We start from the raw sequence: 18,711 nt of genomic DNA, 5'->3' as shown, positions 1-18,711 counted from the left end.
CAAAATCGGCTTATACATCCAAAGAAATTGTAACTTGAGTAAAGAAAAACAGAAAAAAATATTCTCATGATCTTTATGAATTGGAGTCTCTCTATACAGAACGTAATACATACTGATCGACAACCATATAGATAAAAGACAGCGAAACTCAGCCAAGATTAACTGACACATTGTTTTATATTACTATTTCAAATCAAACTGATTACACAATCTCTTGATATAGAAGTGACAGTTTTGTGAAATTTCAGCATCAAAACCCCAAAACTTGACACAAGTACATCTTGTATGCTGCCGATCAACAGCATAGTGTGAACAGGCATACAAAGACTGCCCACAGGGAAAAGCAACTCAACATCCTAGTATCAAACGCTCTGCATCTTGTGAAAACAACAACATAGCAGTGAAAATTGTAATAGTCACCAGAAAAAAAACTCTTCACAGATGAAAGGATAATTGCTTCAAACAAATGAAACTGCATGTTGACTGCATTTAGCTTGTCCCAAAGTGACGGACATCGCACGCCAAGTATTTCATGTCCAAGGCTTTGGTAGTCCGTGTGGGCTACCATTTCATGGACTTTGGTAACCCAAGAGAAAATTTGGAGTCTGTGGACGCGGGACTACCGTAATTTCGAGCCCTGCCTCGTTCATGAGTTTAGTGTTACAGAAATTCCGTAATGCGGATTTAAAGGATAACAGAGTTTCACAGCTTCGAACGGATGAGGGAATAGCGTTCCAAATTTTTACTACTCGATAAGCGAAGGATCATTGACCCATAGCCGTATAAATTTCCATGACTAGTGTTACTTGTTTTTAAATGATGCATATCTGTGGTAGGATGGAATAAATAACACAAATCGGAAGCTGCGAGATTGTGCAGAGCTTTAAAAGTTATTACAGCATTAAAGTAAGTCATACGAAAGTCTACGGGCAACCAATGAAGACTATGAAAACAATTCGAGAAGAAACAGATGTATCGACACCTAAAATAACCCTGCCAGCTCTTTTCTGCAATTTACACAATTTCTGGAGATTTGTCTTGGAAGTACTACCCCAGACAGTGCAACAATAATCGACTACAGAAATAAATAACGCATTGTAAACCAAGAGTAGCACATTTATCTGAGTGAAAGAGCGCAGTTTTCACAAGATTCAAATTCTCCTAGACAAAATTCTTACCTAACCTATTAATGTGATCATCCAAACTTAAGATGTTGTCAATTTGCACACCTAGATGTGTGCGAGTAAAAACATTTACAATTGGAGTATCGTTGATTTGTATGGTGCAAGGGGCATCAGAATCAGTAAAAAGCTTTATTTTAGGACGTGATGCAGCAACCATACATTTTATTTTAGTAGTATTGATGGACATAGCATTGTTTGAACCTTGAAGTTGACATTTTCAATGGTAGCGATAATTAGTTTATTGAGGCAACACACTTTTATTAAATCACTGATATGTTGTTGTCAGTTTCAATGTTTCGGGCGTGATAAGTATTGCTACATTTCTTGTAATTATACTTTATCATTTTGGTTCTAGACAAGGGTAATTTTTCTCGTGGTATTTTTTTCCTAAGTTTTTTCCTATCAGGTTTGTTCATAATAAAAACTCAATACTTTTTTCTCAGCCTCATTAATTATTTCCTCGTGCCAAAGATTAGGCTCCAGGATAGCAGCAATTGTATGACTGCAGAGTATCAAATTTTCGCATCGATGGCGAAACACGCTCGTCTGATAGTTTTGAAATTTACTTCATTCTATGGGATAATGTCATGAATCAGCACAATCCAGGACCATCCATTTTATGATTGTGATATTGAATATGTTTTATGACTATTTCTGAATGTTCATCAGAAAATGTTTTGCTAAGACAACAAATGTCCGGTCATACGGCTTTAAATAATGTGAATATCAGGTGCTGCCGGCTTGTTAATTTCGTCAATTTTACAAAATCACCACAAAAACATGTTTAAACGCATAATGTACTGATTTTACATATTTTTGACCTTGACATAAAATTTGGGAGGGGAAAGTAGAGCTGTTCGTAACTGCCCTCATACCGGTATATGCGGAAAATATGCTCACTGAATTATAATACCCACGTGCACTGCTCTCCGGTATTTATGGTCTGCCTGTTTCCCTCTCCAAACATCAGTTAAAGCTCCCCTCTGCCCTCTCTTGTCTCCATCACAACCAAGATCGACGCAAATCTGTGCAAGCAAAAAACATCATTACCTTTTGGCATTGCTTCCCTCTAAGTTAGGCGCTAAATCTTCCCTGAAGCTCAACCAACTATGGCATTACCCTCCATACACCATATGGTAATTTTTCCGGTATTTTCTGGTATCCAGAAATTTTTCTCCCAACCCACTGTGAAAACTGAAATTTCTTTCCTTCCGCTGTTAACACGATGGGAACTAATTTGGGATAATTGGATGGTGAAGTGATGTCGATTTAATCTACAAATGTTATCTCATCTGTTTTTCTTTTTAAGTTACACACTTGTTTTTATAAGTGATTTGCAATATTGCAACATTCAGCTATACGGCACCTAACACTTTTGAGAAATTCGAAAAATATGAAAATCCAACAATTATCCCAAATTAGTTCCAATCGTGTTTGTAAATATTGACCTTCTTCTCCCCGCCCGCTGATTAGTTTTTAACTTCGCCTGCACGCTGAAAAACTGCGCACTAAGACCTTATTCCACGAATAGCTTTACAGGCGGCACCTGGAATATGCACATTCATCGTCTTCATTTGAACTGACTTTACTTCTAATATGATAAAACGCTATACAAATATTAATATGCTGTCATATTCATTATACGGAAATGTAGGTTTCATTTATAGGTCTTGGTTTTAAAACCGCGCCATAACATTCGCCTCGATATCTTCTTCGGACCGATTCATAATATGGTCTCGTTCTTACCATAGCCGCTATTTCATTACCCAAAGTAATATGAATTTCATGAATTTATAATCCAAGCGTGACCTAGTTTTTCTCCACACTTTACATATCGGATCGGTAAGTATCCGAACACATCGACAGTGTGTCATAATTTAGAGTTTTGTTGTTTAGATTAAAGACACTTCATTTAGAAACCAACAACATCTTTGATTTGTACCGAATGGGCCTTGCAAGTACATGGTATAACAACTATGGTGTGAGCACCCGGGGCTTTAACTGCTTATTCAAGTGGGCGGAAGTGGTAATGTAGAACAATCAAAGGATTGCGCATGACCGTCAGGCGAGTTCTTGTCTCACTCACTTTCAGCATTGCTTATCACGTTTAGCGTCAATAAACCTAACTTTGGCAATGTTACTTTGAAGTCAGATCAAATGCTATGAAAGCAGTATGCGTAAAATAGCCCTATTACGAAGCAAATCTGAAAGCCACAAACGAGCTTAATGGCTTTATCATAAAATCCCGCCGTGAAATATACAGGTGAGCCACTGCAATATTCTGTCGAGTTATTATCGACAGAGCATGTTTGCCTGATCATTAGATTCGTAAATGCAAATTAGTAGCAATTATCATGATGCCAGCCGCAGCCTCTCAAAACTTCTTGACCCGGATCTTCACAACGACATATCAGATTATAAACAATTCTCACTTTGGCTTAGAATTTTCTTTGGGTTATGGCAAGAATTAAGTTTGTTTCCATGGACAGCAACAGGGACGCTCTGAAACGATCAAGTTCTATGACATAGGCCCACTGTAGGAGCTGAGCTGGGAAAAACGTAAACCATAAGAAGATCACGATCAGAACTTGTTTGGTTACTGGTTGATCTCTTGGTATCTCTGATTTGTTGAGTCGGTATTAAGTAATGGATACCTGGACATAGGGGCTATAGTACTCGTTTACAACCCATGGGACGGTGCGCTGGCAGAAATATATTGCAATTCCCAGAGGCAGTAGACCGAGGGGTATAGCGGTGTGTTTCTTGTAACGCACGGCCACGAGCGTTTATAAGTGGGCACTATAGCCAGAATAAAGAATAGTACGATTTATTCGTCTTAATTTTGCAATTTTTTCTCTCTCAGTTTTTGTCACTAGTTTGTTAATTATTTATTTTCTGGTTGCATGTTTTGTATTGTATTTTTTACTGGAGCTGTAATTGGGCGCTTGCTCGTTGTTTCTAGTCAAATAAATAAATAAATAGATAAACAAAAAAATAAATAAATAAAGACCAGGTGACATTTCTCTTATAACAAGTCACGTGAAAATGCCATTGTGTTTGTGATTCTGTAATGTGCTTTTATTATATGAATTGCAGCAATACATCGTGGACGTTTACAGGGCATGTTCTCCACAGCAAATCATTGCAAATTTCTTCACAGAAAGATGCAAAATGTCCTCAACATACGGAATAACGCCCTGGATTGCACTTGAATCTTTGTTGTTGATGAGCTGATCAATTTCCTGCGCTATTTGAATAAGTGGAAAATCTTAGTGTTCTTGTGTAGTTGGAGGTTCGTTGCTCATTGAACTTTAACAAACCGCCATCGTTTGAATTTAAAACTTACGACGACATTAAAGGTATTTATTTATTTATTTATTCATTCATTCAGAAATCCTATGGGATGGAGTCCCATCTACAGGTTCGTCAAAAATTCAAAAGAAATCTGAGAGGAAAACATTGCGTAAAAAGTGGACGAGCCAATTAAACGCAACAAAACATTTACAAAACTAAAATCGACGGTGGGATACACACAGAAAATAAAAAAGCAAACAAACAAGAACAGCCATCAAACTATAACATGTCAAATGCCAGTCTTAAATGAATCACTATAATATCAATATTGTGATTGTTACGAACCAATTGCTCATACTTTTGCTGATTGTAGAAAATTTAAAAAAACATTGATCATGATACGGCTACGGGGTGGTCTGAAAGAAGGACAGTTGCGCAAAACTTTATCCGGTGTATTAAAGCAAAGCTTCCATAAAACATCCGGTAAGTTATAAAAGCCAGTTGCACACTTGTGTAAAAAACATCATTTCAAGATAGGAGAAAACGTTGCTGCAAAGTCGGTAATTTAAACAAGGTATGGTTAAACCACCGGAAACATTTTGAAAGACCCTTTTTGCAAAGGAAATGATCTTTAAGGTAATATGTGCCTCGAAAATGAAAGACTTACACATTTGCTCAAACTTTCCTGAATAAAACTTTCAACTATTTTCTTATCAATCGACAATAAAAAGCGGATGTCACCGTGCAACTAACGAAACAAATTGCCAACATTTTGCGATAATTGAAATTCAAAATGGCCACTAATCCTGTGTTAACTCTATGGGCGGAAAATAAATTATTGGATTTTCGATAAACTAAGACGGTGATAGTTTTTCTTTCTCCAAGAGCTTTAAAATTAGCCCCCTCAAGCGGTAGATCAGAAAAGAATTGTAGAAATTTGAGTCTGAATATCTATAAGAAATATCCCTCTGGCGTCACTTTCCAAGCCATTTATTGAAAAATACCTATTCTGAAGTACTATAACATAAAACATTAACATAAGCACAAGTATACAAGAAATTAGCCTCAAAAGAACTGCGATTCGTACTGCATGAGCTTCTGTAACAATACAGTAGATTTTCGATCGGATTCGAACTCACAACGTACGGCATCTAGTCACCTAGCGAAGACATCACAGTCAAAACCGCTCGGCCAAATCCCCACCCTTATAAAGAGTTGTTCAATAACCGAGCTAAGTTGTTACAATTTTTCTGACTGCGACCCCTCCACACGCTGTAGAGTTCACGAAGCACTTGCACTCACATACTCGCTATCACACATCGCACACAAACTTTATCAGAGCAATGAATACATCACTTTACTGGGCGAAAGACAACCTCGCAGAACTATATCAACCAAGGGTAGAAAAGTCAGTTTATTTCAATCGGATACGAACCCATAATTTACGGCACCCAGTCACCTAGCAAAGACATTTCAGTCTAAACCACTTGGCGAAAACCCCACCCTGGGAGCTTAGTTAATAAGTAACAACCATCAACAACACCTTTTAATTAAAAAAAGTCAACATATAATTTTTCATTATCAGATTCAGCACAATTTCTGATACTACAGTCTTGCCTGTCAGTCGGTAGGTCACTCAGTAAGTCTGTTTGACTGTCTGAAACCGTCTGTGGTTTGTCAAACACCTGAGCCAAGATGCACAGTACCGCACCGGACGATGACGTTAGTATTCTTCCGTATTTCTTTTTACGTGATCGCGCAGGCATGAAAGGGGACCTATCGTGCAGAAGATGTGTACTCCTTCGCAAAACACGATTCCTACCTGTTTATAATACAATGAACATAGGAGCATCATTACCACCAGGGAAGATAATAGAATATCGAAATCCTGTTAAAACGGATGGAAATACTGACGCTGATAATCAGCTATCCCTGGTTCGTCTGATGATATCGTGCAATTTTTGTACCCATGTCAACCTCTGTAGAGAACGAATGACTTCATGGAGTAATAACGTGATATGAGGTACTTAGTGGTAGAAAATCAGGCAATGCTCGACCACATTGTACTGTCCAAGTAAACAAATTCATTTGTTGTAAGTATTCTGTGCTGCTTAGACTGTACTATAGTCCACTGACACCTTTAACGTCGTATACAAAACAAAGAAAGAAATAATGTAAAGAAAGCAAAGCAACGACTAGGAGGCCATACAGCCTAAAGCTATAGTTACAGGACCAATTCCTTAAAAATGCGCCCAAATTTTAAATATCATTTTAAATTTACAATCCCATTTACGAGATATTTCACTTATACATGCATTAATCTTTCATTTTCAATTTTTTGGAAGAAAATTCGTTTGCTCTTTTACAAAAAAATTTGCAACTTTACCCATCTTATAGCTATTCATTAATTTAATTTCTTCTCTATGATATTCTTGTTTACATTGTACCTTTGTTTGCAATGGCAATCTACCCAAAGATGCACCGATTCAGCCCGATAAATTAAAATTTTAACATATTCAAGAACTATTACAGTCGATGGCACCTGGATAGGAAGTGAAGGCAATCGATTGAATATTTTAACCATAATGAGTTCCTCGCTCAAAAGATTCTGAAATAAAAAGATAGTGACTGCATTGTTCAGCTTAGACACTCTATCAGACTGACAAGTCTGTGAGGCGATGATTCATGGAGATAGTCCAGTAGAAAGCCAACTATCATATATGTATCTGCAAAGTCCGTGTCCAGACTAAGTATTCCACCTTCGCTTTTCTGGAATGCTTCGTGTATCATCCGAAGTGCTCTGGGAGTTCTGTACACTGTCTTGTGCTTGAAGTAGTTGTCATTGGTAAACACGGAATCTGTTCAGACAAACATGGATATAATCAATTATTGGAAATGTCCACGTGACCGTTTTTTGCGAGCTTTGTTTTTTCTAAAACCAAAGTAGTGAGTGGGAATCGTAAACCTTGTAAAAACATGTATCATCCATTTTACAAATAAAACATCTCTGTCTGTCTGTCTGTCTGTCTCTCCAAACACCCAAAAGTGTGATTAAGCTTCTAATGTTTCTGCTGAAATCGATCGTCACAGTGTTCGAAAGAAAGAAGAAAACTGAACAAGAAACTGAACATGCCAAAACGCTATGCCCTTTCTATTTGTTCTTATCTGATGTGTGTGACATCTTGCACCGACAAGCTTAATTACCGCATCAACTATAACAATCACGATGCCATTGCCATTGCATTGTCATTATACTGTGAATGCAAATTTAGCCAATATTTCATGATATCATTTGTTTACATATCATCTGGCTGATCTATATTGTGCCGTTATCAGGTCATGAAGGCATGTTTTTCAGACAAAAGACAAATGTAATTTGTTTCTTCTCTTGGCTGCATTCTGAATGTAACAGTTTGTAATTTAAAAAAGGGATTAATGGAGTTTCTCAAAATTACAATGATGGTGAAGATTCAAAAACCACAATTTTAATTTCTCAGAATTAGATCAACTGAAATCGATTCATTTTTTACGTTCCATCTTTTTTTGCGAATTTGGTAATCCTTCACATTTAATTGAGTTTTGCGCCAGCATGCCTTACACAAACTCTCTGCATCGTTCTGCGGTGGAAAATTTGTGTTTTTCTAATACTTACTAGATCTACAGAAAAAAAAACTGTCGTGTAATGAAATAGCTTTTTGTCTGGCAAAGTAAGATAAACATCGGTTCTAACACTATCCAAAAGACAGTATACAGCCAGTGCATGCGCAACAGCTAACTCGCTTTCTTACCATTTCTTGGTGGAATTGAGAACACTGGTTCGATCATTCTAAAATGTCTCTTGGCGACTATTGCTTCAAGCTCCGGGTTATATCCGGGTGGAAGAAAGAAACGTGGTTGTAATCCAATCTCCTGAAGTCTCATTCCGGAACTGACGATATCCCTCCGCAATTCATCTTTGTTTCGCCGCTGCCAGAAATGACCAGGTTGCGGGGAATCACCACGAATTCCGACTTCATACTTCTCCGCCCAGTATTTCACCAAGTCCGGGTACTGTTGAGCGAAGTCTCCGTAAACAAACACAGTCATTTCAATCTTCTTCGGATAAGCTTCTATCGTCTGCATAACTTGTTGAAAAGTGAATGTGTTCATACCAGCCTCTATCGCCAGGGAAATCTGTGTCTGTGTTCCATTTTTGTTGCAAAAGCGAATCGGTTTTCCGGCCACCCCGGGTGTATTGGGTGGAATCTGTAAAGAAATTGGAGACCAACACAGAATAATTTTAACGATGCATTTTGCAAGCCTTCGAAAACAATGCAATGGCCTGGATAAAACACTATAGATTTGTCCGTTAGGGTACTACACTACACTACGCCTCGACGCTGAATGATTTACGCTGTTGCTTAAATTTTCAATAAGGAAATCATTCCCCTCGGAATCAAGAATATAAGTCAGGAGTCACCGTGCAACGTTGGTACTAGAGAAACAAATTACCCGATTTACATTTACCGGCTCTTGAAATCCAAAATGGCAGCCATTCTTGTGTGAACTCTATGAGAAAAATACATTTTCTATTTCCATATCAGTAATCCCGTGAACAGTCCATTTATACGAAGAGCTTCACAATGAGCAACAGAAGAAGTTGACCAAAAAAGTATTGTAAAATTTTGAAATCCGAGTATATATCACATAGATGCATTCTACCTTTACATCATTTCAATAGACAATGTAACAAGAAGTTTAATGTTGAAAAAGTTGCAGCTGTATTAATATAGCCAGTTTGGATAATGGTAATATATTTTCACCTCGATAGATGAATTTATCACGTCAAATTTCTCTTAAACAAATGCGATAATTTTGACGCAAAAGGATCGTTGCTTTTATAGCGTCATATTGCACCAGTACAACAAAACTTTGTGTTGGGGTCGCCACAAAATTGCAAAAATTTAAGTCAACCAATGAGCCACCTCACTCGTGATGTAGATGTTGCGATAATGAAATTGAATTCTGTCACGTGACTAAACGGAATAATATGTGAATTTGTTCATTTTGCTATATCACAAAGTCGAACGCACCCGAGTAGCAATAACGGTCACCTAAAGCTGACATGGAGTATGTAGTGCCCGTTTTTCGCAAACATCGCCATGCCTTGGTTTATACTAATACAGAACTTGTCTGGATACAATGCCCACGTGTGATGGCTGCAAAAATTGTAACAGATTGATTTCAGGTAGTTCGCTCTCTAAATGAAAGAGTTAATATTTGATCGAACCTTGCTCACACAAACCTTCACCATTCTCTTTCAAAGTCAATAATCAAAATCAGGGGTGCAAATTTTGGTTCTAGCGAAACAAATTACCGCATATTTACCAATGAAATTCAAAATGGCTGTTATCCCTGTGTTGTCTCCATGGGGCAAAATAAAACTTCCGATTTACAAAAAATTAAGTCGGTGAAAACTTAAATTACTCCATAAGCTTCAAAATAAGCTTCCGTAGGTGGTTCGCCAAAAGAACATTGTAAAAGGTTTTAGAGTCCGAATATCTGTCCCCGGGGTACATTTTACCTTATATTTAACAATGAGTGCACAGAAAGGCACTCTGCACAAGCAAGATGTGGAAATCGCTAATTCTATTAATGACCTGCAAAGAAATATACATATAATTCAGTAAAAAAAGAAAACGTACGTTTTTTATTGCTATATTATTGACCGTCTATTTCTGTTAGCTCTTGAAAGATGAAGTTTACTGAGTATACATGCAAGAACAAATTAAAATTCATTATGTATAGAAATTCTTTGTTTGTTAAATGTACTGAGCAAAACTACCTACCTTTGTTGTGAAAAGTGACAGTGACAGGTAAGTATAGGAAGCGGATAATAAATATGTACACCTACCACAGGTATATGCTCTGGTAAACTGTCGAAGTCTCCGTATTGCAGATACTCTGCTGACCAGTCCATTGGTTTTACTCCAGCCTCTTTCAGCCTTTGACGGATGTCCTGCTGCTGTTTCTTGGTGTAATACTTCGCAAATCCATGAAATTCGCCATAGTATCTGACCAAGCAAAAGGGGTCCAGGGAAGGTACGGAGTACTCATTAACATAAGGTTATGGCATAACGCTTTTCCTATTGCACTTCAGTGCCGATACCCATTGTACACTCGCGCTGTAATACAAGTCGACTGTGGTACAAATGTAATGATAACTTTAAGCGGTAGTATTATCGAGTACTATTTCTTCTTATACCTCAGATCTCTGTAACAAATTTCAATAAGTATTTTGTACAATTATTATGAACACAGACTCTTTAGCGCCGACGGTCTGAATAGAGGACAAAATGGCAAGGACACCAACCAAAACTTAAAGCATAAAAGTTCGAATTTTAAAAAATCTCACTCCGGATGTATTGCCCCATAAGGACTGAAATTTTAAAGAAATACCTTTATGGTCAATTGTAAAATTAGCATGGAGCAAGAATTTCGTATCAGAACAGTCAAAAGTAAATCTGATATAGCAGCACGTCGTCAAATCTAATTTACTTGATATAATAATATTCTAAAATATATCTTCCAGGATGTCGATATTAACCAAGCCTGAAAAGCAATTCGTAGAAAAGGAATAAATTATTGCAATTAATCTTTCATCGATGGGTAATATGTACCCTTTCTGACGTATATATTATCTCACACATTCGTTCTTACAAATTTTCACTGTGTACTCTTGTAACATACTTGTCAATCCATGCAAAAGTCCCATCCTTCAGCATTTTCTCCAGGATCTCCCATTCAGCGCCCTCAACATCGAGTTTGAAAATGACGTAGTCTTCCTTCTTTGTGTTCTGCTGAACCCATTGTGACAGATCGACTGAAGGAATGGCGATTTCTTTTGTGCGGGCAAATCGTTGTCTCATCCCAGAGTCTCCGGCTGCTCCGTCCATTGCGCCACCTCCCCACTGCATATCTTGTCTGTTTTGAGTCTTTCCAGGGTACCATGAACTTTCAAGGAATATCTTTACTTGGCCTAAGAGGGCAAAGATAAACAGATACAATAAGAGGTTACAAAAGTACAATTTATAGCCATACCACGAATGTTCTGAACAAAGGAAGGGTCAATGATTATGATAGACAAAGGCATGATTAATGGTACATATTTTGTTATCTATCCAGCACGGCCAATCAAAACAAAAACACAGATGTTATCGTATGCATCAGCGGATCATTATTGATAGATAGGAAAAACCCTTACCAGTTTTATTGGACACGGCCACAGGACAATGCAAAATGTGATTTGGGTCGTCTTTGTAAGGCGCAAAGTAGGGTTTCAACCTTTCATCGATTTCAAATGAATGCATAACAAACTGATCGGCGTCTGGATACGTCTCTCTGAACATTCGAACTGTCGATGCAATATTCGCACCACAGTCTAGGAATATCTTCATAGGTGTGTGACTCGGATGCCTGTGAAAAAAAATGTTTGATCAACATGTCAGGGTTCATGTGGTCCTGATCAAATTACATGATTGTATAGCTCTTTACGCGGCTCTATTTGACTCACTTTTTTGAGGTACCAAATTTCGACAGCTAGATTTAGACAACTTCATTTTCATCGACTTTGCTTTGGAAAATAAATTTGACAAATTTCTTTCTAACGACTTTTATTTATGGCAGCAATCTTAAACAAACTGCAACTTCCTTGAGACTACAGTGCTGGCCAAAATACAATACTAGTTGCCGCTACTCGACTAGTACTTGTTCCTTGATTATTTGGTGCCCCTTCTCCATACCGTAATAAGAATGATTGCTGCAGTTTTTTTTGCCTTGTCAACTACAATTTTCGTTATCATACACATAATTTTACTGGTACACCGTGGTAGTACTCAACCCAATCTCTATTCGTCGTTCTGCTGATCCACGTCTTAGTCCAGTAAATCTGCGAGATTTTAGAACCCAACCCACAACAAAGTCCAACAGAATTTTTTTCTTCAGCATGTATTTTGGAGAGGTACCTAGGAAAACATCTTACAGTAAAAGTTAACCGGAATCTACCGGAGAGTTGCAAATATGGCTGCCAGAATTTCGACAAAATAACATAATTTACCATATACCATATGTGGACAAGCTATTTAAGTGTTTTAAAGTCTTACATTACTCATTTGGCACAGGGAATCATTTTAGAGATACAATATTTTACATTGGCACTTTGATAATTTGCATAATTCGATATGGCTGCCAAAATTTCTACAAAATAACATTTGCACCTATACTTCACTTAATAAACAAGCTATTTAAGTGATTTTACAGTTAAAGTATATTTTTTGGCATGGACAAACGATTTTGGAGGTACACTGATTTTCATGGGCACTTTGTCACTTTGCATAAATCCAATGTGGCTGTCGAATTAATCCGTGGCACATTTCGGCCAGCCAATCAACCATTTTCACCTTCAAAAACGAAATCGAAATGGAGCTATTTTCAATTTTCAAATGATTGAATTATCTTGATTATTAACTTTAAGGCCTATTTTTAAATTAAAATCTTTGGTCTTAGATTGATATGTAGGAAACAGGTGTATACTGCCGCGAGGATGGCACTTTGCGGCCATTAAAATGTTCCTCTAACAAACTTTATTTCCCACAATGCGTATTTCCGTTTTTCCAATTTTCAATTCACCAAATATCTTATTCTCCTATTTCATTTTGTGCGTGGCAGCTAATAGTATCTATCTTTGGCCTAGGAATGCATCAAATTGTGACTGTTATTTGCTCGGGTAACTCGTGCAATGGATCGAGTAACGAACATACAAAGAACAATAGTGTTTCGGCCGCCGGAAAGGAAAGTCCGAGATATTCAGTTTGACCTGACCTGCTGAAGTTTTGTCGCAAACTGGAACGTTGTGAAAAATTATGACAGTCATCAGCCCAATCAGAGTGCGGCGTCCACATTTAATTTTATCTGATCACTTTATTCAGCTGTCAATCTTTGTACGCAATGATGCTCTCCACATAATGATCTATAGCTAAGTACATTTAACCCGTATGCCGGCTCACTTTATAAATTGCACCCGTTCCAACCCGATCCAAATCTTGACCTTGAAGGCGTTTGATATCATGTTTGAGACATCATCGTCTTACAGTTCGTTCAGAGATACCACTTGCCCTGGGCAAACATTTTGGAGATGAACACCTATTTCGCGGTGACTTCTTCCTTTATCAACCATTTCTTGAATTTCTTGCGGCTGAACGCACCAACTTAAACATTGCCTGAAGTGCACGCGCACTCTACCATCCAAAGAACAGTTTTTTTCTTGTTTTCCAGTATGTGAGACGATGTTAGGGACTGGTTAGTTTCTTTCTTCATGATTATCACTGACACGTCTCTATGAATTTTCGAAATTGTCCTTGATTAATTCGATCTGCAAATTATTTAGTAGGAGTTTCTTTTGATTCGACGATTTGAAGTATTAATATTTTATGTGGGCGAGTCATAATGTGGTTTGCCACGGCCTAATGAACGTTTTGATACATTGGCTGCCACAGAACATGGACTACTCTTCAAGCATGCGCCAAGGAAACTCGTGACAAATTTCCGAATGAACTGCCACGTGTAACTGTTCCCGGAGAGTCGCGTCTCCTGACTGCGTTAAATTGCTTGCCACGCTGCTTTAATAAAATCGAGTTGCCCAGCAAGTTGCCTCATGCAACACAGTCTTTAGACAAACCGTTATTGAAGACTTTCTTATGCAGTAATCGTAACTATCTGCAACTTCCTTTGGATTATATCGGCCAAAATACAATACTAGATACCGCTATTCGACTGCTACTACCGCCACGATAATTTGATACCCCTTCGATATATAACCATGATTGCTGCAGTTTGTTTGTCCTGTTGACTTCAACATCTTTCATTACACACACATTTACTTGTACATCATAGTAGTATTCAATCCAATCTATATTTATTGTTCTGCTGATCGGCGTTACTGATAGTCGACGAAATATATCATTGTAGTAAATCTGGCTAAGTCCGAGTCGCAGGAACAGAGAATCGTAGCAGAGATGTCAAATGGGCAGACGAACCGAATCGCGAAGACTGCTTGTGCATCTTTTCCAGTACAGTCTCCTGTTGCTGGTTGTAACACTATTTACCCTTTGCTATGGTTTTCTACAGGTTTTCTAAAGGTTTTCTATCTGACAGAAATAATGTAACGATAGCCTACTTTTGTTGGGTTATGAATTCTATAGAATTGCTTAGTAAGGCTTTTCATTAGATTGCCGGCAGCCGGGAAAAAAATCGCTATATTCAACCAATCATACAAAGCGTTTCATTGTCTCATTGAAAATGGTTTGACCTAAGTTGGTAGAGTTCGCAAACTAACAATGGCATCTAACAATCGATCGCGCTGTATGGGCCACGAACCAGCAATCTTTGTTTGATTTTGGCGTGAGAAGGAAATCTCGGGGAAAGAAAGATTGCGCACTGTTTGACAATAATTTTCTAACGATGGAAGCCTGTGCCTAATAAAATAACAACGTGTTTTCATGAGGATTTTGATAAGATTAAACAACGGACATCGATCGCCAGCTGCAGATTCGAGTATCCGATGCTTGTAAATACTGACTACTGTCAGTGTTTGCTATGTGTTTGAAATGGTCCGAAACGTGAGCTTTTCGATCAGTCATTACTGTTTTCTGAAATAATTTTAAACTAACAAATTTCGTCATTGTCATTAGATTATTGCATATGCAAAGTCACCGATGGTTTAACTTGCAATTAAAGCTGCTGTCGAATGATAAAATGAATTCGCGTACGCGCCATCCCTGTATTGCAATCGATATTTCAGCAAAGAGACTCGTGACACCGACTGAAACATCAAGTCAAGCGATTTTTACAGTCTGACAGAATAAGCTTTTATGAATAATACGGTGTCTGTACGATATATGTTGATTTCCGTTCAGCAACAATGAGTTAACAAGTTTTCAAATGTCAGATCGTGTCACATAAATCTACGCTGTGACACGGTCCCACTATCACACAGCGACATTGCACGCCTGAATTAGTGGTAGATTATTGTTCGATTGTCCATGAAGGGGAGTAGAATTAAAATGACCAATATTTTTTCGCGATTTTGATGGCTAATATCGTATCTTTGTTAATTTTGCCATTCCAACAAATTCTTTGATCGGCAATATCTGGTAAACTGAGATCTTTTTTATCGAGTACAAAACAAATTGAAGCACCTCTCAGATTGCACCAGATTAATTAAACCATTGCACACATCAATTTCTCAATTTTTTTGATGCGAGAGGGGGACATCTCGTGCTCTCCCCCTCGGCCTCTTTCGCGTTCTCCCCCTGTACTTTCAAAATTCCTCCTGAGAGATATCTTAGTGAAAACCCTGTTAGTAATTACGCATTTTCGTTCTTTTTGCGGCAAAGTCAATCGAGACCCTTTGATACTTTGATAATTGGTGTTATATTTACAGAGACAGACCGAGAAGGTTTTTGAATGAAATAAAGATGTTTTTTTTTATTTGGATAATGTTGTCTTTTGCAATATCGCCCATCCTGAGTATGTGTAAGTATGATTGGAAATATCACAGTAAGGAAATAATGGGAACCTCTGATCAACATTCAACAATTAAGTTTCATTTTGTTTTGGGTGTGTGTGCAAAACTTAAAGAATTAAGTTTTTATCAGACATTAAAATTGTCGCCCCTTATACTGTGAACAAAGTTCGATCGCTATAGTAAGCGATAAATTTTGCACGGAAACAGAAACATTCTGTGTCCACCTTTGAAGAATAAAGTGCATGGCGTGCAATTGTCGTAATAGGCAGCAGTCTATAGAAGTTTCCTATGGTTTTTAATCGACGTCGGCGCATCTTGTCCAACGGCATCCGGTCGATTAAACTACATTTCAATAGTCCACTTAAATGACCACTGATTGATCTTACATCCTGGGAATTTTATGGTAAGGCATCATACAAAATTTGGATCATATTGTGGCAGAGTAAATTTTTCGTTAACTTCCGATATGAGTTTGAGTGCATAAATATAATGGTATGGTCGACTGTTGCAGAGTTTGAACTCAAGATGGCAAACTCATGCCCAAAAATGCTAGGATGTAAGAGTCACACAGGGGGTCATGGAAGTGGCCGTTTTATTACATACTGAGCTTACCCAAAATGTCATGACCATTGTGTCATGACTATACTGATGGTCTCGAGTGAAAAAGTACGAACAAAGGTGACATTGTGTGCGACTAGTTTAGAGGAAGGCAATTAAGTTTCCATAAGAGTGTGCCTGAAGGCTTTGGTATACTTCTCACTAAACCGTGAAGTTCTTTTCTTTTGATTTGAAATCGAGGTCGACCAGAATTCTCATTCTGTCGATCGAACTGCAGCTGGATTTAATACATTTAGACTAACCCTTTTTAACACTCTTAAAGCAACATGTATCAGACTGTTGCTAATTGTCCAGTCTAATGCATGGTCAATGTTGTTCAGTATTGTGAAATATCTGAAACTGATTGCGAAATAGTAATCCGAAAAATGTCTGCCCACTTTCACACTCACTCCATTTCATCATGATCTCTTATACGTCATTGGCTTCACCAAGGAGGTAGCACACTACCACGAACTTCAGACAATCAAAGAGATAGATTCTCGTTTCTACCTCCATGAGGGGACTGATACTTTAAGTCTTTATTACAATTCACTGCAGTCATTCGATTTCAGCTATCTGGAAAATCGCGAAATTTTCTGTTTTATATCGCCATATTTCATAGGTTATACAGGTGCCGACGTATCTACGATAACACAAACATGAGACGGGGTTCGCGGCAAACGTGGACACATGATTACTGAGCCAGTTCATCGGTATATCAAATGCATGGTTCAGTTCTTCCCAACGTCTATCTATCTATCTATCTATCTATCTATCTATCTATCTATCTATCTATCTATCTATCTATCTATCTATCTATCTATCTATCTATCTATCTATCTATCTATCTATCTATCTATCTATCTATCTATCTATCTATCTATCTATCTATCTATCTATCTATCTATCTATCTATCTATCTGTCTGTCTGTCTGTCTGTCTGTCTGTCTGTCTGTCTGTCTGTCTGTCTGTCTGTCTATCTGTCTATCTAGTATATTTGTTGTTACTTGCATCAGAAGTAGAATGCCGATGTGAATTAACTTTCTTCGGTATGCACAGGTCAAGAGATACATAATTCTTCGACATTCCGTCTAGGTCAGGGAACTGCATTGGATTATGGTTAACGTTTCTATTCATGTTAGTGAAAAGTGACACACCCTAATAAATACAAAAGATTCCAAAAATAGATGAATGGTTCCAATCCAGAGCACGACCTATGACTTTGCCTGAACATAGAGGTAGAAGTGAGAATAAGTCACAACTGAACGCACATCAAATGGACGTTGTGGCAGTGATAGCTGTTTACGAACGACCGATTCAAGCCTATCACTTGGTTTTTTCTATGATCGTGCGAACGAGTTCTTGATGTTATTATCAATCGACAAGGCATGGTCTGTTTCAGGGATGATTTTCGGCGTCCTCCTATGTTTGCAATAAACTAGATTCTCATATAAAGCTATCCCTAACTATCAATAATTGAAATATTACATCCTAGCTTTGTTGCTAGCGTTTTTAATAAGGGATAATTGATTCTTTCTCACTTCGTGTAATTAACGATGGTATGTATGATAGCTAAATATTATATCGTCTACTGCTTCTAAAGAGGCATCACACTCTTTGTAGTCTCAGAGACGAGAAAAGTCTGCACTTGAAGTGACCAAAGTTGAAATCAATGCAAACATTAAAGCTGGCTTGACATGTATATGTTGCATACATTAGCCTACGGCAGCTTAGTTTTGTATTTCATATTTACGACGTCGCCACAATTGCCTTAAGGTAGAACGTGACTCGGGGACCAATATTCGAACTCTCAAATTTCTACAATTCTTTTCTGATCTACCATTTGTGGGGGCTCATTTTAAAACTTTTTTGCAGAAAGACAAACTTTAACCGGCATGGTTTATCGAAAATCTAAAATTTTATTGTTGCCCTATAGAGTTAACAGAGGGATGGCGGCCATTTGAATTTAACATATCGCAAAATGTTGAGTACTTCGTATACCCAGTTTACAACTTTGCACGTTGACCACTGATTTTTATTGTTGATTTGGAAAGAGAATGGTTGAAAGTTTCA

The 18,711-nt window shown here is 37.7% G+C and overlaps 1 protein-coding gene across 5 annotated transcripts in view; it reads right to left on the bottom strand.

Annotated features, from left to right (window-relative positions):
* The window catches only part of LOC139118699 (uncharacterized), a 66,565-nt gene that overhangs the window by 17,196 nt on the left and 30,658 nt on the right, over positions 1–18,711 (bottom strand). For 4 of the 5 annotated variants that reach the window (XM_070682121.1, XM_070682120.1, XM_070682118.1 and 1 more), the window contains exons 3-7: positions 11,722–11,933; positions 11,208–11,496; positions 10,372–10,531; positions 8,267–8,723; positions 4,545–7,336 (exon numbers count right to left, since the gene is read on the bottom strand). In XM_070682121.1, the coding sequence (XP_070538222.1) occupies positions 7,116–7,336; positions 8,267–8,723; positions 10,372–10,531; positions 11,208–11,496; positions 11,722–11,933 (1,339 nt within the window). In that variant the 3' untranslated portion in view covers positions 4,545–7,115. Of the gene's footprint in view, positions 1–4,544; positions 7,337–8,266; positions 8,724–10,371; positions 10,532–11,207; positions 11,497–11,721; positions 11,934–18,711 lie in introns of those variants that run through there. The other variant, XM_070682119.1, reaches the window with a different exon arrangement.

This window comes from Ptychodera flava, chromosome 19, assembly GCF_041260155.1.
Source record: "Ptychodera flava strain L36383 chromosome 19, AS_Pfla_20210202, whole genome shotgun sequence".
Taxonomy (NCBI): domain Eukaryota; kingdom Metazoa; phylum Hemichordata; class Enteropneusta; family Ptychoderidae; genus Ptychodera; species Ptychodera flava.
Note: the sequence above shows the minus strand (reverse complement) of the source record. Positions and strands in the feature narration are given on the sequence as shown.